The sequence below is a fragment of the Zosterops lateralis genome (assembly GCF_965231275.1).
Source record: "Zosterops lateralis genome assembly, chromosome: 2".
NCBI lineage: Eukaryota > Metazoa > Chordata > Aves > Passeriformes > Zosteropidae > Zosterops > Zosterops lateralis.
The window spans coordinates 34,444,906-34,467,106 of NC_139763.1; the positions used below are offsets into that span (position 1 = coordinate 34,444,906).

The window sequence follows — 22,201 nt, forward strand, 5'->3', positions numbered from 1 at the left end:
AGAGAGACCTACAGAGAATGAACCCGTGCTAAACCAGTCATCAGGGTATATATGTAAAAGTTTTTCCTTTGGCAACAATCATTTTAGTCAGCTTGCTATCCTTCAGTCACTGTCTGGCAGCTGTTTTTAGATGGGGTATAGAGACTAATTTTATCGTACATGCTCCTCTTTCCTTCCACACTAAGAGATAAACATCCATTAATTTTAACCCTGCTGCAGTTTTACACTATCTTGTTTCTGCTGTTAGCCTTAACTCTGAAAATTTCATTAATCTCATTTGGTCTGTAGTCAATATTTGTGCTATGTGAGGGGAAGGAAATGGAAAGATTATTGCATTTTCCCATAAAATTCTAGCACTATACCATTAGAAGAAAAAAGGTACTTCAACCTACACTGTTTTCAATTTTATACATGTGACCTGAGTTAAGGCATGAGAGCAGGGTTCAGCAACTCTGCCAATGCAGTCTATGTTCCAGTTAGCAATCCTGGGTTCAGATTCTGACCAGAAAAATATGGTGGGAGTCTCCTTCCAGCATACCAGGTTGTGCGCTCATCTCAGTTTTAAATAAATGGATTATCATTCTCATCTATGCGTGTTCTTGGCCATTTTACCCTCAAGTCTATTTCTGTAAAAAAGTATATGGTAATCTGGTCTTGTCTTCAATGCAAATATTAATCCCCAATGCTAAATGAACTTCACTCTAGAGATGAGGTCTCTGTCCCATTTTGGGATCACTGACATGTTACAGCATGTAGCAACTCCATAAGCAAATCAAAAGAGATTCAGTGATGTTTAGAGCAGTCAGGAGTAACATGGAAGGTTCCTAGGTAACAGTAAAAAAGAAGCCTAAAGACCCTAACTTCTGATTCTGAGGTAAAAAAAAAAAAGAAATGGGTTTTTTTAAGCTGTTTGCTGTATGAAGCTAATTTCTCCCCTTATTTTAAGTCTTAAAACAGCAGAGTTAAGTAGCAGTACTCTTAATTTTGTGATAGACTGGGAAGGAAGCACCCTGCAGTTTGAATGAAGTTGCTGTGCTAAGGGCCACCACTGGATAATCTTGAAAGTCTCACTATAAGGCATAAAGAATTACGGTACAACTGTTATTAACCCTTTTCCCCTTTAATTTAACCAAGCCAAACTCAAATAGCCAAAACTACCCTCAAGAAATAGCCAACAAAGTATCAGCACTGCAGCAGAGCATGCAAAACTTTGGACCATTTACACAAACTATCTGGGAAAGCATGGTAGTTCTAATGTAGGAGGAGAGAGTAGGCAGTGGCATCCAGCAAAAGCTTCCACCTGAAACTATGAAATGCATTCCATACATACCATCTTGGGTATTGAATTTAAAACCACATTCAACTAAAAGCATTTGTGAATGGCCACCACAGGCAAGTCATATCACATACACACAAACAAAAGTAGCACTGGGAAACTTTCCAACAGTCAAAATTCACTTGTTAGTAAAGGCTGAGGTAAAGAGGCATTTTTCTGCATGATGCCTAACCATTATAGCATACTTACCCATCTCCTCCCTTTCAGTAATATATATGCTGCACTAACAGATGTCTCACACAAGTTCTTCTACAACTCTTAATTTTGGAAATGCTGGGATTCTCCCATTTTGCAGCTTGGTAGAGCTGACATAGGTAAATCATGCAGTCCTGCTGGGAACTGGAAGATGCTACTACAAAAGCATTGTTGCTGTAGAAACACCTTCAAATATGGCTGAACACTTTTCTTTGCACAGTCACATAGAGCTTCAATATCAAAAGCATGCAGTATGAAGAGCTTATTGATTTATTCATAAAACACTTGGGTGGGGGACAAAATGGAAGATGTAGTCACTTGTGCCCCCCAAAGCCATGAACACAAGACCTTTCCACATTACATCCATGTCCATTGGTAACTTGCTTTATTTGCTGACAAAACTTTTACCGAAGGCTTCTAGAGTGAGGCTTCCTCAGAATTTGCCACCACCATTGGTGATGACATTTTTTTATCTAGGGAAGATACTTTTTAATCTCTTTCACATGCCCTACTAATTTAAATATGGAAAAGGTACACAGTGTAAAATAGAAAGAAGCAAGATTTTTCAGAAAAATCTATCCCACAAAACAATTTCTTCTACATTTCTTGATAAGACAAAAGTAGTGGAAAAATATTAGTCGCTCCTAGTATGACTACGAGTGCCTGTGAGTAGCTGTCAAACAGTCTACAGTTATTAAATTATGTCAAATAAAGTATTCCAGTCACTAATACATGCTGTTTGTCATATAGTTGCAGCTTCCTCAGAAAATATTCTGATCACAGGTTAAATCAAGTTCTTCGATTCCTTCCCAGTGTATTCTGTTCCCCAACTGTTTCCAGGGCACAAGCTGGTAAGTTCCTCCTAGTACATGATTATTTTGATTGTACACAGCCAAGGGACTGACAGGTACACCTGAGGCAATTCTAACATTTGTCTACAGAAAACAGCCCTTGTCAGGACAGGCCACCAGTTCAACATCAAAAGTAACACATACAGCTAAGACAGACATCCGCTTAAACCCTGCAATAGCTTTTTATCCTTACATGTTTACAACAAAGCAATTTCAATCACTAGATGCAATTGACTTCAAGAAGAATCCTCTCCAACAAGAAACGTCACCGAGTTCAGCCTTGCTATGGAGCTGCAAAGCTAACAGCTGGAGTAAGTATTCTGTTAACTGCTTGTCTGCTGATGCCCTGAAAAATTCTAATTTGGACAATTGTGAAAACAATCTCATATTCCTCTTTCCTTGTAAAAGTTGAAGAACATTTTATATGAAGATGTGCTGGACTGTTTCAGGCTTTCTAGCACTACCACCAACAGTCATACATCTATTATACTAGTGTTAGCTAAAATGGAGAAAAGAACAGTGAATCTTTTATATCAAGGGAAAAAAAAGGATATCCAAACTCTTCAACATATGAATTGCTGCATCACAACACTCTGCTGCAGAGGGAACTGACATCTAGACTCTTAAATCAGGCATGCAAATAAGCTGTAACAAACTTTCACCATGTTGGCTTTTCTATAGAAAGAGTACACACATTCTGTATTAATAGTTAAAAAATAGATTTATCACCAGACATGAACAGGTAAAGAAGCTGCTATCACAGGCAGCCAATACATTTTATGTTGGAACCAGGAGTCTCCATTACAGAAGTGGTAAAAATCTACCAGCTTGCTTACAGTTTTTCTTTTTAAGAGACTAGAGCTTAAAACCTGGCAATCCACAAGCAGTAAACCATTTATGGAAAACCTCATCTCAACTAGTAAGTCTCTGTTTTAAATGTTGGCATCTGCTCTGGAAAACTGGCATTACATCAGCAAGCTTGCATCATGGGCACCTATGAGCTACAGTCAGAATGAGATTTGTATTCCATCTCCAGCCCTCTCAGCAAATACTTGTGTTCTTTAATAAGGCATTTGTTGCCTGATGTAAAAGTATTATGTAAAAATGAATATTGGGTCCGCCCCCTGTGGTGTTAAAAGATTTACAAATTATGTTAAATTAGAAAACTGTTGTTAACAGCAAAGCTGTAGTGCCTGAAGCCCCTCTAATTGTTACACAACCTTCTGAGACTATAGCTGTAAACCCAACTCAATCAAATTTCTTGAAAGTAGCTTTGTCTCAGAAATGAGACTGTCATCTTCATGACTAAAAGAATCACTGTGTGCACTACATCACAAATATACACCAGCCCAGCACACATTAATACCTATGGACTCTGTGTTCACTGCTGTCTTGAACACATCACAAGCATTTATGAAGCATTTTGGTAACAAAGGAATGTAAAAATGATCAAGAGGCACTAAAGTCTAAAGTTACTTCACTCAGAAGGCAAGCCAATCTCGTGAGGCGCTGCAGAAGTTGAAGAAATAGTTCTCATACAGCTGACATAAATAGCATGTGTAAGCAGCATTTAGTATCATTAACAGGTGGTCATGAAACAAGTAGTTCTCCGTTTTCACAGAGTTGTGACGCATACAACTACAACGAGGAATCACCCCGTAGGCACAGCAGATAAAGGTATAATTCATTAACAGTATCAAAAATATGTCAGCACAGGTCTGTCACTAACATTGAGAAGACTAATTAAAAACTTAGGCCAGATTTTTTATTTTAGCTCCTTTTTAAAAATCATTACATTCAGCATGAATTTTTGACTTTTTAAAAAGTCTAGTTTTAAAGTTATTACTCCACAGTTTTGTAAGATTATGTGGCCTCTAAGTAGTGAAAAAATACCCATTTTCCAAGTTTAGCTAACACCGAGTTGGAAATGTATAAGCATGTCAGTATACACACATGTATTTTATTCTAATTTTGTTTCAAACTTCAGGTATATTTTCCTCATATAGCATGCATAAGGTGCTGCTTATATTCCAACTCTGACAGGTACAGATGTCACCAGCTGTTGGCTAAAACAAAGTACTCAGCCTTTCAGTTCCCATATTTAAGTTGCCAGTACATTTGACAAGGTGATAGTTTCTTCTCCCTCCAAAGTTTCAGATAAATAGACAAGCAAGGAGGACACAGTGACTCTTCAAGTGCTGCATTCCCATTTCAGTATATCCCATAGGTGTTAAGTACTGAAGAAAGATCTTGGTCTTAGAATTAACATCAAGATAAGAAGGACTGAAGTTTCACTTCATTTTATGCAGAGATACCTACTAAGAAATTTAGCTTCCCAAGGTAATAGATAAAACAATACATAACTGTTGAAATGTTCTCTTTCTTTTGAGAAATAGATTTTTCCACAAAGCCCTACTTTGCTCAGGTTTTTTCAATTTTCATCAATAAATGAAAACTGGGGAACTGCCTATTCCACCACTTTCCAGAAGAACCCACATCACTACTTGGTGGTCTATTTAAAGATTTTCAAGAAACTTGATGTGCTATGCTCTAGTGACCACTCCTTCTAAACCACAGGGGATTACCTACACAGAGTATTTACTTACACGGCCCTATATGAAAAGCCACTGCCTTAGAATTCTTGGAACCTGTGGAAGACTCAGTCATTCCAACCCACCTCAGAGCAGATTCTGAGCCATGTTATTCCACCATCCACCATCATTACTAATTTTTTATTTTAAGATGTTAGTTTTAATAGCACAAACCTCTTAAAGAGAATCTGTAATTTATTTAACATATTATAAAATTACAAGATTGTAGTAGAAATATGGAAGAACAGATTGGCTTCTACTTCTAATTGACTTTGACATTCTAATTTTATACCATATTCATGAACTGTTGTGTCTGAAAGCCTATACAGTGGAATAGGAGGTTGTAAATTCCAAAAGCAACAAAGCTTAGCAACTGAAATGATAATGTTTTGTTTCAAGTTATTCTACAAAATCTCTAGAGGAATCTTTAATTTTAGCATGAAATTTCTTCAATGATTATGTAGCTAATAAATATTCTTTGAAAAGCACCTAACCTATGAGGATAAATTGGAATTACCATTAACATAAAATGGCAGGTAAAGAATACCCATCTTCTGTATCAACAGTTACTAGCACCCATACTTAGTTTTTGATGAGACTACCAAAAAGTTCTCCTTAAAATCATGAAGTCGAAGCAAACCACTACCCAGAAGAGGAACGTCAGATAAATACTCTATATCAAACTGAGCAATGACAGACCTCATATTCTAGTTTTATACTCCTATTAATTCTGTTTTGCCAAAGAATTTGTAATCTAATTAAGTAATTTATCATACATCATTCTACAGTTGCCATTTACCCAGGTAGTGCAAGACCGGTTAAAAATGAAAAATATTTGCTCATTGTCTCTACTGTACATTTATAGCCAGCAGCATCTTAAACCAGAAAAAAAATCCCTACAGATTAGAAAAGCTGTTTTTTAAAGTAGTTGGTAGGTTACAGGTATGCTTAACCATGCTACCCTGAGATGTTTTCTAGGTCAACATAAAAAGGTCCTGTAAAAGTACAAGCGATCCAACTATCGCTGGATGAAAGACAGATCAAGTTAAGGAGCACCACACAAGGTAATGCTGTGTTTGTTTACAACAGGATGCCATGACTAGACTAAACTTGCCTCCTCCTCTGAGGTGCCTAAATATTAACTGCTACCACTACTTTTGGGTAGTAAAGATAGTATTTTTTTTTCTTGCTATCTCTAGTCAAGTTCTCTTACCCCTCCAGTTTAGCACAGAAACTGTAAGTCAGAAATCTTTTCACTTGCAGAACGGTAAAAACCAGCACAGTCAACACTGGCACTCTGCTTTGCACAAAGGAATAAACATTGCTTATAAAGATCACTTGAAACAAATTTTAAATAATCATATAGAAGACAGAAGGCTAGTACATTCTTAGGGTCATAGGGCTCTAGGCCCCCCTCCTGAAGGTCACCTGAAAGGGACACTTGTGCACTGAATTCAAAATTAAGTAGCAGGCTATATTTAGAATAACTAACAATGCCACTAATTGTAAGTTAATGTAATTTTTATTCAACTGCTAAACTTTCCTTAATTAAAAAAGGGTGAAAAAAAAATCACACCTGCCTTTAATGACATACCTTAAGTATATGAATTCAAAGTGAGGGTGAGTTAAGGTCAAAGTGAATGCTTTCAGATACCACCATATGTCTTAAAAGGGTATTCAAAGAAATCCCAAATTTCAGTTTCTCAAAAAATGTTGCACACTTTTTCCTCACTCCAAGAGATAACAAATCTCCTTGAACATTTACTCTACAAGTAGTTTTCCTTCTGATTTTACTTTTCAAATACTTCTACTCTCAATTTTAAGCACACTTTAAAATTGTAGCTTTAACTCACTGCCACAAAGCAGAAGTACACGTGTGAACCAACAACTGATCTCATCCAAATAAAAAGTTCAAAATAAACAATCTAAAGGAATCCAGGATCATCGTGCAAGTATGAAAGCACTTTTGATATTATTTTTGAGCTAGTGAAGTTACAGCCTACATCAGTATATTTTATATGCTCAGTTCTGGTAAGAGGTAAATTAAACCCCCCAGGGAAATGCATGTAGATTACAATTATGCAGATTAAGGAAAACAGTCTTTAAAAGTCTAATAGCATTAAATGCACCAACTTTTCATGGCATATGCCTCTGTGCAAACATCATACTTTAGCTGTGCTATGTGCTTCAGCAAACTCATTTTTCTTCGCACAAAACTACCTGCACAGTCTTTTAAAACACAGAAGAAATCATCATATATGGAACAGAATATCAAAACCCTGCTAGTTTAGTAACAGTTTCCACATATTGCCTGCAGTTTGAGTGGTTGTGAAGGTACAATTGACAGCAATAACTTAATTGTATAAGAACAGAAAGACAAACCTGAACCTGCTGAAAAGCTTTCAGTCTCTTCTTGAATCTAGAAGGTAAAACAAAATCACATCCTCGAGCTAGTAATGCCAACTCCTTTCTTAGATCAGGATCTTGTCGCAAAGAAATCTCCTTTATCCTCATGCTTTCGGATTTCATATAATGTCTGTGTGCCAGTCCAGGCACTTGAGTCCCAGTAAATAGCAGAGCTGTTGTATTATCACACAGTGCCGCTTAAAGCAGCAGCTGCACCCGAGTTCTGGGATATTATAAGAGTCAGCTCAACTTTGCCCGCTCCATACATTAAAGGGAACTTGGCTGGAATTGCAAAAACAGATTGGGAAGTCACTTTGGGAGCCTGTCCTTTCATCCAGGCATTCCAGAGTCTAAATGGGACAGTATGGAAAATGAAAACCGTGTTTGGAGGAGCATCTATAAAAGCAGCTTCCAATTTTAAGAAGGGCAAGCCCTAGAGGAATGCAGAGAGGCCAGTTGTGGTTATTTTCTAGCTTCCTCCTCCTCCCATCCCCCCCAGCTCTCCCTTCTGTCACAAAACACTCACTGTCTAGCTTCAATGAAGTACCTCACCAAAGGATAAGGCTTATTACCCAGCAATTAATTCCTTTTAAACTCTTTTGTCCTTTAGCGGGAACCCTGTTACACTGCAAAAATGAAGGCAATGACAGAAAAAGCTTCAGATGGGATTTCAGAATGGCTCACACAATCAATAAATTTTTTTTTTACATTAATCTAAGCTACTGTATTTCAAGAATCTAAAAATTTAAATGTTAAGATGGAAAGCCATAGCAGAAATGAAGCTAATGTACTCCACTGAAACACTGCTTTAAGTCATGTTTTACCAAAAGGTTACATTAGAAATAACTTATGCCACGAAATTAGAAAAAACTGACAGGATTTTTTTCTTAAATAGCTTTATAAACATTAATATCCGCATATTAGATTGCATACCTGTCACATTTCACTAGCATTACAGTTAGACTCCACCCTATTTTCAGTGTATTGAATCTCAAATACATTCTATGGAGGTGGTGAGGCCAAGTTTTAGTACATATCAATATTCTTCATGGAAACAAATCTGATGAGCTTCTGTGAAAATTTAAGTGACCTTCAGTTCCTTCTCCTTTACAGTTTTAGGACCATTAACTTAAAACTACTGGAGTTTTCACATTTTAAATGGATATACCTTTATTACAGCAATCTTTAGGAAATGCTGCTATTTTGATGATTTTTTTCAAATATCACCATTACAGTTATGAGTATGGCAACTCTTACTATTCCAAGCTGTGAACACTGTTAGCACCTCCAAATTCTCTTAAGATAGAGGTGTTGGCTATTTATTATCTGTATCTTGTCATGCACAAGTTTAGTTACTAACAGTGTAAAAGGAAAGACCTGCCCAATCCTACTTTGCTTTCATCCCTCCTACTTTAAATAAGGCCATTTTCCTGATTACACAAAGATGTACACAGCCCAAAACAACTCTTTAACCACTACGTCAGAGATTTCTTTTACTTGATGGCACAGTTTTACTCCCATATATTCTCTAGCCCTATTTATCCATTCATAGCCATTCTATAATGTTAAAACACCACACTAAGTATCCTTGGTCAATTAAGAAAAGGAAACTATGAAAAAGTACTAGTGAAACATAATTTGCCTTAATTGGTTCCTTTTTTAGTTTATTATACACTGTTAGAAAGTGAATAATGACAAAACACTTGCTTTCATGGTTTTAATTTAGCATCCAGTCCTGTCCCTGCCTCCTGTTTCTTTATTGCAACTCATTATGAAGATATTTATTTCTTTCGGAAGTGGGAGAACAAGAAAGGAATTGACAAGGCAAGAGTCAGACATGTTGTGGTTGGCATGACCAGACTATCCAAGTGCATTGAGCAAACCTGGCTGTCACTCACTGTCTTTTAGGAAGACTAAATCAACTAACCTGGGATAAACCTTGGCCACAGGGAAGTCAACAGAAAACTGGGCATGCAGTACACAGCAGCAGCATGCCTGGAACTTGAGATGAAGGACTGAGGTGTTAGAGTAGGAGAGGAATCCTACTCTGGCAACAGATAACAGTTCCAGACCAAAATGTGGAAGGTCAGGAAGGTTGTATTGCAAGGCAGATTGTGTTTCAGGTTAGGCAGAACAGGCCTTACTTGAGGTAAGGAAAGGTATCTTCTCACCTAAGTTGCTTTCTATTTTCATCCTTTTAAACCAGGTGATGCACTCCTATTTGCTGCTACATTCACAGTCTTATTTGATGTGACTGTATTATGTCATTAAGATGATGGCCTCTCATGGGGAGAGCTAAAAGTGCCAGTCTGGAACCAAAAGGCCTGGACCTCCTGAATCTGCTGAAGAAGCCTCAGTAACAAAGAAGTGTTCTGAGCTCCATTTCCCTCCTTTATTCAAACAGAACTCGGAACTCATCATACCCAACAAGCTGGGCCCAGTATTTTGAACATTCTGCATTGCTTTGCCATAACATTACTTCACTGCTCCAAGTCAATCCCACTGTTAGCCTAATTTGTTTTAGCACCATGGTTTCCAGTCTAGTGGTTGTTAATATACCTGGATATTTGTTGTTCAGAGGTTACAATATATGAACAATCTCCATGCAACTGAGTACACTCAAGTACACTGGCAGCTACTAATTACATCCTTTTCACCATCTAAAAGGAAAAGGAGATTGTATTGCCACATTTAGGAGACTGAGGGTTTATAAAGCAATGTGGTCACAAATCCCCTAAGATCTGTTTTAGCCTTTTCAGTCATGAATTAACCACAGGGGAAAAGGAAAGTCAGCTTTCATCCAGACTGAACTGGAAGTATTCCAAGCACGGTGTTGTATTTATTCTAAATCTGAATTCTCTCCAGTGAAAGCTAAGGCGAAATTCTTTACTAGGTGAAGGTCTGGGTCCCAGCCATGAAGCTGTTCAAGTATCCTGGCAGCTTATTATTAGCTAGATAAATAAACACAGGGGAAGATGCATGCTCAGAGCTTCCTTCCAAAGCTAAAAATACACACTATGAATGGATTGGGCTTAAGGGACTGGGGCCAAAGAGTTTACCACTTTAACAAAGATCTGAACATACACAAGAACATACACATATCTGAACATACAAAACATAAATAACACAATGTTCTGGGTACTGTAGAGGAAATACAATCTTGAAGACTACTTTAAAAAAAACCCTTAACTATTTGCCTAGCAAACCAGAGTTTCTTGTCAGAAGCATATATCAACAGCACATTAAAGTCTTAAGCGATTAAGTGGAAGTGACCTTAAGTTACTGGAAAAAGCATCCCAGCATCACAGGAAGCCCCCAAGAAAATAATTTTCAGCCATATAAAAACTTTAGTTGCTGAAGCCTGGTCTTCAACCAAGTAACATGTGAACGAAGATGACAGAAAGCCTGTTTGGCCTTTGGAGAAAGTTGAAATAAGGCTGAATAGCCAAGCCCAATGGCAACAACATGGAACCCGATAGCATCCCTCAGCCTGTGATGGTGCAGAAATTAAGAGTGGCTCATGGGTTAACTAGAAAAAAAAAAATGTTGTATTTCCAAACCAACCAATGTAAAAGGGCTGTTATGCAATTAGTGCGACCCTCTACAAAAGGAACTTAATAGCGAGGGGCAGAACACAGCAGTTAAGAGAAGTAAGGCAAGGTGGCACCTTTTCAATATAGCAAAAAAATGTAACAGCATGACTAAGGTAGTATTAAAGATATATTCCAGAGGTTTAAAGGAAATATGGCACTCATAAAGGAAGATATATAAGAAGTCAATCAGCTAACAATGCTTGCTAAAACACAGCTAGTACGAGGCAGGAAATAAAATGAAGAAATTACATAAGTATATATTAAAAGAAAATGAAAGCAGCAATTCTTTGCTAGACTAAGAAAACAAGCAAAACCAAACAACTCTGAAATGGTGAGTTCTTTTTTTTTTCCTCTTCACAAAACATTGTGACTAGACTATCACCATTATTTAATGTTATCAAGAATTACTAAACCAGGTAGCCTTTGCTATACTGAAAGATCCTGAAACTAATTCCTTGCTAGCAACTTCCCATTTGTAATTGCTCTGCATGAAAAGAGAACATGAGCACAATGCACTTATGAGCTGAACAGAATAACAAAGTACTATTATCCACCCCTAACTGTCCTTTGGATGGGAGTCATCCTTTTTCAGCAGTACACTCACAAAACCCAAGGGAGATAACACGTACAATGTTCACACAGCAGAAGGAATCAAGTTATTAGGCTCGTATTCAACTACCAGTTATGGAAACTGATTGCTTTCAAGTTTGGACAGTGTTTTGAGTATGACATACTGATGAACTGCTAGATGTCGACACTGTGCAGTTAAGAAATCTACCTTCACAAGAACAAACTGATCCTTTGGCCTTGGAAAGAAGTTCATGTGCATCTAGGCCTAGATACATAATTTTTTTCTTATAGGATGCAATGCCTCCCCATTGGAAAGGGAAGTCTTGCATGTAAATGCCTTCTTGAATGATTATTTAAATTTTCTAGTACTCTTGGATTAGACAGAACAATGATTGGCTGTTCTTTCCACAGTTGCTAAGAGAATTCAGAATTCTTAAGAGGCAAAACAGTAAGTAAGTAAAAAGACAGCAGCTAGATGCCAGATGTGCGGTCATGTTGGTAGGCCAGGAAGGAGGGGCTGATCAGATTTTCTGCACACTATCAAAAGGAAGCCATGTATGAACACCATGGCACAGGCCATTATCAGATTACAACTAAGATAAGATACATCACCTTGAGATGATTACACAGCCTGGACCCCAAAGACACAGCAAGGGAATTTTTCAGACTAACTTCAGCAAGCATCAATACTAGAAGTTATAAAACCAATGCCTGACAATAAAGGAATGATTTATATACCTTTAGAACAATTCTCATGTTCTCTGCCATCTTAGAAAGTCACTTTACATTTTTATTTATTTGTGTACAACAGAAATTGAATTTTAAGGGAAAAAGGTTGTTGGAATAGTTCTGCAGATGGAGCCTATTCACTATTCATGATCTTCAGATGACCCAATTCATCAGATCATGAAAACTGGAACCACCCAAACTGATGCTGATGAGGTATTAAAGAGAGAAAGATATAAGCAAAAAAATCTGGAACAGATTACACAAAATAAAGTCATATTTCCTCTAATAAGATGTTGTTTTAACATTTTAGATGAACCATGATGCTACAGAGATTATCCACAGATGAAGCTACAGTCCACAATATATGCACTTGCACCTTTACCAGTGTAAGCCTCTGAATAGCAGAATTAGGTTGAAATAAAGAATCAGTTCAGGCTGATTCAGAATGCCACAGGTTTTCCTACAAGAGACAGCAGCTTTTACAACCAAGTCTAATGATATGCATTCTGGAACTTTTCAAAGTCACACTGGCCATTCTGAACATTTAGTAATTTCTAGATTGTTATTATTTACATTGTGTCACCTTAATTTAGAAGTTGACAGAGCAGTTTGGTAATAAGAACATAAATGATATTTTATAACTGTCCAGAAATTTATTTAAACATTGTATAAGCTGTTCAGTACTTTGTTTTGGACATTAACTGAATCCTTTCAAAAACATCTTCCCACACTAGAATGATTGGTGCATGAAAGTACAACTACTACTTTAAATTCAGCAGCAGAGGCTAACCTGACAAGTAATTTAGTCCCTGAAGTCACAGGACAATAATTTTGAGTCAGTGACAATTGCAGGACAGCTTCTTGCTTATGATTTTGCTTGAGATTTCCCTCCTTGAAGATTTAACAGAAAACCAACAAATTGGGAAGCTTAAGACATAGACTTTGTCCTACCAGTCTGTCAGTAAAATCACAAATTGCTAATTTACCAGCCAAAACCAGGATCTGATAGAAGTTCTATGAAGACTAATACTATTGTGTTGTCATATCAGTCTGAAATCATTGCTGATACAGGAAACAGAGGATACAGAAACTACACTGATTTCTACAGAACTAAATGGAAAGCTGTGCACTTCCAAAATTTCAAGCAGGGTACAGTGCCGAAGGACAAAGCAAAGAAAGCAGGCAGAGAAAAGAAGGTGGTCACTGGTAAAGACGTGAACTTTAGCTTTCAGAATAACTAAAAGGGCAGCATTACACATGAAGAAAAAAGACCGAAGAAATTTGACATCTTACAGAGGTAGAACACCACAAATACATTGTCAGAAAAGGAACAGTAGTCCTGACTTTCCTGCAATCTCCATTATCATAAGTCTTTATGTGAAGTTTACATATTTTTCCAAGCATTCTAGAAAAACCTTTCTAAAATACTAAGCTTAAATTTGTCACTTGATAAATAAGCAAGTAGTCAAAATTTCAGGTGCTGTTTTGAGTATGTTAAGAGCAAGTAAGAGAATAAAATCAGTGATGTTTTGTTTAAAACCTGATGTCACAGCAGGAGACCTACAGTATTTGTTGTAAATGATGACTATTCACAAAGATTTAGCAGGTAGAAGAATACTCTAGCTCATCATTGTTTTCAATATTGATAAACTCAAAGAATTTGCTTTATCTTTTGGTAAAGTATGCCACAAGGGTTATTATTTACAATATGTCAATATTGATCATATCTACTAGAAATGCTTACAAAATTTAGAAGATTATTTATTGTTTATCAATACAAATCTAGCTTCTAAAGGAATAAAACTCATTAGAAGCTGTTCTCCTGGTTCTGCTGAATCCAAAAAATCTGATCAAGTCAAGCCATTTGATAAGTTCTACAAGCTTTGTTTTGTCAAGAAGGTCAAATTGAACCTAATTCACACTGAGCACCTTGCAATATTTGGCAATGATTTTCTCAGCACCCACTTGTTGTTTCCCCCTACATTTTCCTACACAGTCTGCATGTACATTTTCCTTTTAGACTTCCAGCTCACCTTACTTAACCTGAAATCAGCCAAAGTTACTAGTAAGATCTGCACAGAACAAATATGCAAGTCTAGTTCCATATGAAATGAAACTAAACAGCATGCAGAAGGTTAATGGGACACATATGCCAAGAGCTCATCATTCCTGCCAGTATCTGTAGCCAAGAAGCAGTACTTGGGTGGCTCTACAGTTTCTAGGTATTTTTTATGTGATTGCTATCCAAAAGGGGCACATCTAACATTAAATAGTGGAACATTAAGTACTTTTAAAAACAGCTCTTGGTGACTGTAGGTTCAATGGACTCATTTTAAGTTTTATCTGTTGTTCACAGAATACAAATTAATCTTATCTACCAAGACGTGGGTACCATGTGGTTAACTGGAAGACAAGAACACCACACTAACAGCCCAACACAAAGGAGTTATTTACATATTATGCCACACTTAAAACAGTACACTTGGTAATCATTTGCTGCTGACTGTGAAAAACTTAATTAGTACCTTCTTGAATCAATGCAAAAACTTAAATTCAATGGGCGTAAGGCAACTTTAAGACAATTGTGTGTGCAAAACCTCTTAATTTGCCAAGACTCAGTCATCTCATTTTACCACTGGCATTTTGAAGATTTTTCTCATAACATGACTTGCTGAAAAATCTTGTGCAGCCATTGACTAGGTCCAACAGTGGACAAACTAGTTCACTGGATGACCTGCATTTATGATTTTGTACTGAAGTAAGCCCATACATACTTTCAGCCTCAAGTCTATTTCTTGCTGATAGAGTGAATGTAAGGCATATGGAGAGGTTCTCAAAACCCATTTATATTTATAAAACAAGTTCTCAAGCATCACTGAATTAAAAAAAAAAAAAAAGATAAGGCTATCTCTTTTATATCAATACCGAATTTCCTCACAGATTGAACACCCATTAAAAAATGCACTCTTTAAATGATTGATGCAAAGCCATAATTAAGTTTACCTGTTTCGAAAGACTGGACAGAGAAGCAACTGGAAGTCATGATCTGTAAACTATAATTATATAGCTTTGAACTTTTTTTGGTTTGATTTTAAGTGTCAGTTACTCATCAAGGAATGACTGATTAATAACTATCATAACTCAAAGTTGAATTAATTTTAATTGTCCTGTGTCAGGATTCAGGTGAGCTTCAAACTTGAAGAAAGCCACACAATTTTGAATTCCATTTCTTCGTAAGAGAAATGCCAAAAACTCTTAAGACTGGATGCAGCATAAAAAAAAATGACTTTGCAGTAGGACACAAGTGCAACTGCCATTTTGAAAGAGGACAAAAGTTCACTATTTCTTTTAATAAAGCACTAAGTGTAAACAAAATCAATATAATTGCTAACAAAAGTAACATTTATATGCCAGTGTAACAAAATACACTTAGAATAAGGAGCACTATTAACAGTGAATAACTTTCAGTTTCTCAGTTATAGCTAAAAAGAACAGTTAGTTCTCTAATCAGGATAATGATTCTTCTATTCCAAGCTATTCAGTACAGCAAAGCTTAAGATGAGTGCACAACATACTACCAGTGCTGCTTCTGCTGACTACTATTATGTCATCCCACTCAAAAGTAATAATGATTTTATAGGAACGCCTATATCTGCACTCTTCCAGACCTTAATATGAACTTTTGGCTGCCCTTGCTTTGTTGGTACCATAAGAAGGAGCTTTATTGAGATGACACTAATGCTGACATCTCTCATAGTACCCTGTTATCATAGTAAAAGTACATCAGTTTGATACCAGGTTATTTACAGTCTCCCTTTAAGTCACGGGCTTGTGTTGAAAGCCAAGTCCACCATTCTCCCCAGTCAGTGATAGGACATGGCACTGCTAACACTATCTGTGCATGATACAGAGTTGGGGAGTGCCCGTGTTACACCACACGGCCCGCACAGCGCAGCCTGGTGTGCGGTGCAATGTAACACAGCCCGGGCTCCCCAGTTAACAGCGCTGCTGGTAGGAACCAGGCAGCAATTCAGATACAGATACCTTGTAAAATGATGGTGCCAGCCCAGCTACCCTCTACCTCCAGGCCTCAGAATTAATTTGTTTCAAAATGCAACAGTTAAGTGCTATTCAGACTTCAGTCAATGTTAAATAGTTTCATTCTAGCCTCCCTTTAAACTAAAATGGATGGCAGCAGTACCACCATGTTTAAATCAAGTAATTGCTAACAAATATCTGGCAAGAATGTTATTCATGATAAAAAACTAAGCAGCCATATATTAAAGTAAAAAAAAATTACAAGTTATAGAAATAGGAGGAAAATGAGCTTCAACTGCCACAGGATAACAAGCAGGAACAGTATGCTTATCAAATAAAGGATATATAGAAACTACTCCAAGAAATTCCGTTATATCAAAGGTTGACCATGTAGAAAAATGGAAAATAACTTTAAAGTATTTTTGACTGTATCACATTCTCTCTGCACCACTATCCCACAAAATACCCATAGGAAATTCTGTGAATTGTTTCCCCAGATGCCTTGCACACCAGCTGGTTAGGATTAGATATCTTGCTTGTGGCACCTCTTAGGCCTTGAGGACTGGCATTTTTGACAATGTGATGAACAGTGTACAATTGTGTATAGCCCATGTGTTTAGGATAATCTAGTGCCCCAGAAACACTTAAATCTATTGGCCAGTAGTGATAAGGGTTAGAGGAAACCTACAGCTATCCTTCGAGTTTGAAAGTTACAGCTCTAGAATTTCTTCAACAATACACTCAGAAAACATTTGAGACTTGAATGCTGACATTTTTATGTCTCTAAATTTTTGTTATTTGAAGTATATAGTACATACAAATCACAGGCCTATTTGCAGACTACCAAGTGCTGGCAAATGCACCAGCAGATGAAAAAATTCCATAAAGGCCATGTTGGTTCTTTCATTACTGGAATAAGTACTTTTCACTTGCTAATCAGGGAAGGGCTTCAACTATCTTGAAAGACAGCAAATTGTCCTCTGACAAGACATTAGTGTTTCAGCAAAATATATGGCAAATTCTGAATTTTGGATAGAAGTATAACCCACAGGCTTCAATTACAAGCTAATCTCTGGAAAAAAAGAAAATACCTCCTTGAATACAATAGCTGACAGTTACAGTACTTTTAAATTCTGTTTAATGATTGCCATCAGCACACCAGCACCAGCTTATTTTGCTCATATGCTACTGTTTAAAGTATCAAAGATTACATATCTAATTAGATCCTAATTAGGAATGCTTCTCATTAAAAAAAACAACATGTTTTGCTAAAAAGTACTGAAACCTGTAGCATGAAAATGTTTTCCTACACATTCATATTTACTTCCTGGTAATTACTAAGGATGGTGGTTTTCTGTTATTGTTTGGCGTATTTCAAAAAAGTTGCAGGAATATTTTAAGAAACAGGAAAAAGGCATACAGCAGCCTTATCCATAATCAAATGCAGTGATTTAGTTCAGTGATACTGAAACTGTACCATGCCAAAGTAAGTTAACTGCTTGTATGCTGCCTTATGAGACTTCAGTACACAATAAGAAAAAGTTTATTAAGATGCTTAAGTTGACTTATATAGTCCAAAAAGAAATAATTCTCCAGCTCTTTACAGCTGGATATAAAAGCCTTTTCCTGATAACACCCTCATGCACACAGAGCTAAGCACATTAACTTTTACCATTTTCTAGGACTGCTATTTAGAATTTAAATCTGTATTAGCTTGCACTGTAGGTCCAGTGTCTGAAACATTTTCTTCCACTTATAGAAACAAGATGAGGGCCTCAAACTTACTTAAAACTCATATGAGGTAGGTAAAACCATTGGCATGATCTGAGAAACACACAGATGCACAACAGCAGAAGCATTAGTTTTGACACTGCATGAGGTAGTTTGTGGAAGAAAGTGCAGTACAATGTGCTTGCTAAGAGAAAATACACTGTCATGGAAAAACGTGCAATTCTTGGTAGTACTTAAGAGCTGATGCCAGCTGCAAATGCAATTTACACTTGGAGATTAAGAAACTTTTGGATGAAGATTCAGTTCACCTGAATAATAAAACTATAAATAAATTTCTCATTGCTTGGAAATTCCTCCTCCGCAACCTACTGAAGCAACCAACAACCTAACCCCTCTAGGTTCTCTCTCAGCACTATACAAACAATTCCAATTAAGTTAAGGATGGTACTCTTTATTAATCTCTTCTTGTTCTTCTTTATGCGATTTACTTCAAGCATTCAACCAAGACACATGAAGAGAAGTTACGGTACACAAGTTAGTGACCAAGTATAGCAAATAACAGTGGGTTTTAATGGAAATTCTTCCTTTGCTTGCTTTTATCTGATACAAGAATAAACTGAGCATCTGCTGACTGACTTTCTGCATTTCACTAGAACAGGAAACAACTGTGTGAACAACAACAAAAATAGTAAATCAATCATCATGCCCTGCTGTCTGGCTGGTGATTATACATAAATACAAGTTCCTATTATTGTAAAGTCAATCTAGACAAACACTAGACATGTGGTGGTTTGGAGCTAAGAAGCTGTCAATTAGATTTGAAAATTAGTATTTATGAAACCAAGAGGTCACTTCAGATTAAATCTTTAAGTGCAAAAGGGTCATGCTGTTACTCCTGTGGGTTAAAGGGTAAGTCTATATACTCAATGCATATCAACAACAAACAATAAATAACTGACTCAAACATTCCAGCTTTAGCCTCTCTACCCTCTCCCAGCTGAGCAGGCTTCCCTGGGATACCATGTTTGGACATTGTAGTAAGTTAGATACCAAAGTACACAGAGCGATTGGGAGTTACAACCTCTTAAAATTTTCCAGTATTACTAAAATATGCGAATTTATAGTCCTATAGCACAAACAGCATAATAACTCTGACATCCTTATGAATGTCATGAAGTTCGGTGAGGTCAAGTAGAAGGTCCTGCATCTGGGACAAGGAAATCCCAAGCCAAAAACAGGCTGGGTGGGGAATAGATTGAGAGGAGCACTGAGGTGGAGGACTTGTGGATGCTGCTGTATGAAAATCTCAACATAACCCAGCAGTGTGCACTTGCAACTCAGAAAGCCAAATGTGTCCTGAGCTGCATCAAAAACAGCAGGGCAAGGTTGGTGCTTCTGCCCCTCCACTCTGCTCTGCTGAGACCCCAGCAGAGTGCTGTGCCCAGCTCTGGGGTCCTCAGCATAAGAAGGGTGTGGATCTGCTGGTGCAAGTCCAAATCACAGATCACAGGGCTGCAGTACTTGCTGAAGATGACAGGCTGAGGGAGTTGGGGCTGTTCCACCTGGAGAAGAGAAGGCTCTGGGGAGAACTTTTACAGCAGTCTTCTAGCACCTAAAGGGGACCAACAAGAGAGCTGGAAAGGGACTTTGTACAAGGGCGTGTAGTGACAGGACAAGGGGAAACGGCTTTAACTGAAAGGGAAGATTTAGATCAATACAAGGAAGAAATTACTCAGATTCTTTACTGTGAGGATGGTGAGACACTGGAACAGGTTTTCTGGAGAAGCTGTCCCTCTCCCATCCCCGGGAGTGTTCAAGACCAGGCTGAAGGGGGCTTTGTGCAACCTGGTCTAATGGAAGGTATCCCTGTCCATGGCAGGGTGGTTGGAACTAGATGGTCTTGAAGGTCCCTTGCAGTCCAGACCGTTCTATAATTCTACATACATACATAAGAAACACCTTTGTCAGTCATGACAACATTTTCTATCCCGTTTTGTTTTCACAATTTATGAAAAGAGCTAGAAACTAGATTGAACTGAATTGCAAACTTAAAAAGAATATTTCAGGTTGGGGGCAGGGTTGTCATCCTTGCATAGAGGGCATTGTCTGTTATGAATAAAGAGCTCATTAGGAAGGAAGTGCTGAGTGTACCATGCAGTACCAAAACAATTACTTTGTTAATATGCAGATTCAGTGAAGCCAAATTTGAGTCTCGTACTAACAACAGTGCCTGGTATCATTAGACAAAGGAATACTTGCAGTCAAGCAGTATGTTGTAACAGGAACAAAAACACAAGGACTTTAAATTTATCCACAATTAGATGGCAAGAAGCCAAGATAATCTTATGGAAGCTCAGGCCACCTATCCACTAACACTAATGATACACAAACATTGGTATTTTGTGTTCAGTGCTGCTGCTTCCCTCCACTCCTGATACCTCCTCTGAGGAAAATATTTACTGACATAATTTGCCAATACCACAAACACAAAGTCAGTTCCATTTAAACAAATAACTCTAATAAGAAACCAACTTACTTCTTTGGTCCCTGAGGATCGACGTGTTGCTCTAACATTAGAAGTGTTCCTTGAGCTAGCTGGAGTCGTCAATGGAAGAGTAGTAGAAAGCTGAGGAGGACTGAAAGACATCAAAGGCAATCTGGTATCTCCTAATATGCACTGCTTGGAATTGGAATTTTTACTGGTGAAACTCTCATTTTTACTGTTTCCTGAATCTGCGTTACCAAACTCTGTTTTCTCCTTATTCTTGATTCTTCTCAAGCAGTCCTTTAGTGTTAGCTGAGTTGCAGGCTGGCTCAACCAGCACAAGAAGAGTTCATCCACCTTCATTTTCACTGCAGGTTGCAGAACTTTCCCAGGTGACATTTTCTGCCAGTTTCCCTGTTTTGTTGGTTCAAACTCAAAGTAAATATTTGACAATCATATAAATATTCCACTCCACTTTCAGTGTTTCACAGGCATTATTTAACAATTTGTTGATATTTATTCCCTCAAGATACCAACAGAAGTTGGGAGTTATATTTTAACATGTGACTTCAGGAACATTTTATAAGTGTAAGACATAAATCAGTCAGAGGCAATTCCAATAATTTATTTTAAATAATGGATAACTTCTCTTAAAAGCATACTGTGTAAATGGTGGAGACTAGAGAACAAGAAACTGCACTTGGGCTTTCTCAAAGAGATAGCTAACAATTACAAATATCCTCTAAGAATATGTGTTAAAACCACATGTATTACGAAAAATAAGACTTGAAAATACTTATAATTGAACATGCTAAGAACTAAATATCTATGTAGTTTATGCTAAGCTCTGTTGATAAAACAAATAAGATTTAATAAGCAAGTCTTTCAGTTAAGAGATTTAGAACTATGACTGAAGGCTCAATTTTCATTCTGAGGTTGAGATATGCATTTAAAGTCTTGCATCCCCTCATGTGAGTGATTCCCAATGCCCTGCCATTTGATATCTTATTTGACATTCACTTTTGCAGTCTTTCAAAACCAATGTAAAATCCCATGGAACTCAAGAAGTGTGACAGTGTGATTTCAGGTTCAGTTACACACCTGAAACAAACTTTTTTTTTTTTTTAATGTTAGAGAGACAGAGGACTGGCATGAAACACTGAGAAGAGAACCAAAGCTACTACCAAGATTTTCAGCACCCAATTATTTAATGATTTGGCATGGTTCAAATAAAATCTATGCTCCCTCATGTTTGTGTTTTTTAAAGCCCTTCACAGAGTTTTATCTAAATGCATAAAGCATATAATAAAAGATACGTGGTTGATGATCTTAGACGTCTCTTCCAACCTAAATGATTATATACACCAATACTTGGCTGAACAACCCCTAAAACAAGCACTTCAATTCGGAAACGAAGAACACCCAGCAAATGAACATCCTACTAAACCCTAAAGCTCATCTTCGTTCCGCGGCAGAACTAGGAGTTTTTTAACACTGCACCAATTAAACTTTCCAAACCGCTATAACTTCGCAGTTCAGTTATTCCGTTTCTGAAGGCGAAGGTCACCTCGTTTCCCTACTTTTTTAGGCTCAACACTTTGAGGGCGCCGGCGGCTGCGCTCAGCCATCCCGGAGCGCCATTCGCCTGGAAAGAAACGCTCCTGGGAAAGCGCCAG

The 22,201-nt window shown here is 37.4% G+C and overlaps 1 protein-coding gene across 2 annotated transcripts in view; it reads right to left on the reverse strand.

Moving 5' to 3' along the window:
- PPP2R3B (protein phosphatase 2 regulatory subunit B''beta) overlaps positions 1-20,954 on the reverse strand; it is a 43,626-nt gene extending 22,672 nt beyond the window's left edge. Inside the window, exon 1 of one of the 2 annotated variants that reach the window (XM_083885197.1) lies at positions 20,577-20,954. In XM_083885197.1, coding sequence (XP_083741323.1) covers positions 20,577-20,924 — 348 coding nt within the window. In that variant the 5' untranslated portion in view covers positions 20,925-20,954. Of the gene's footprint in view, positions 1-7,355; positions 7,564-20,576 lie in introns of those variants that run through there. The other variant, XM_083885198.1, reaches the window with a different exon arrangement.
- Positions 20,955-22,201: the final 1,247 nt, after the last annotated feature.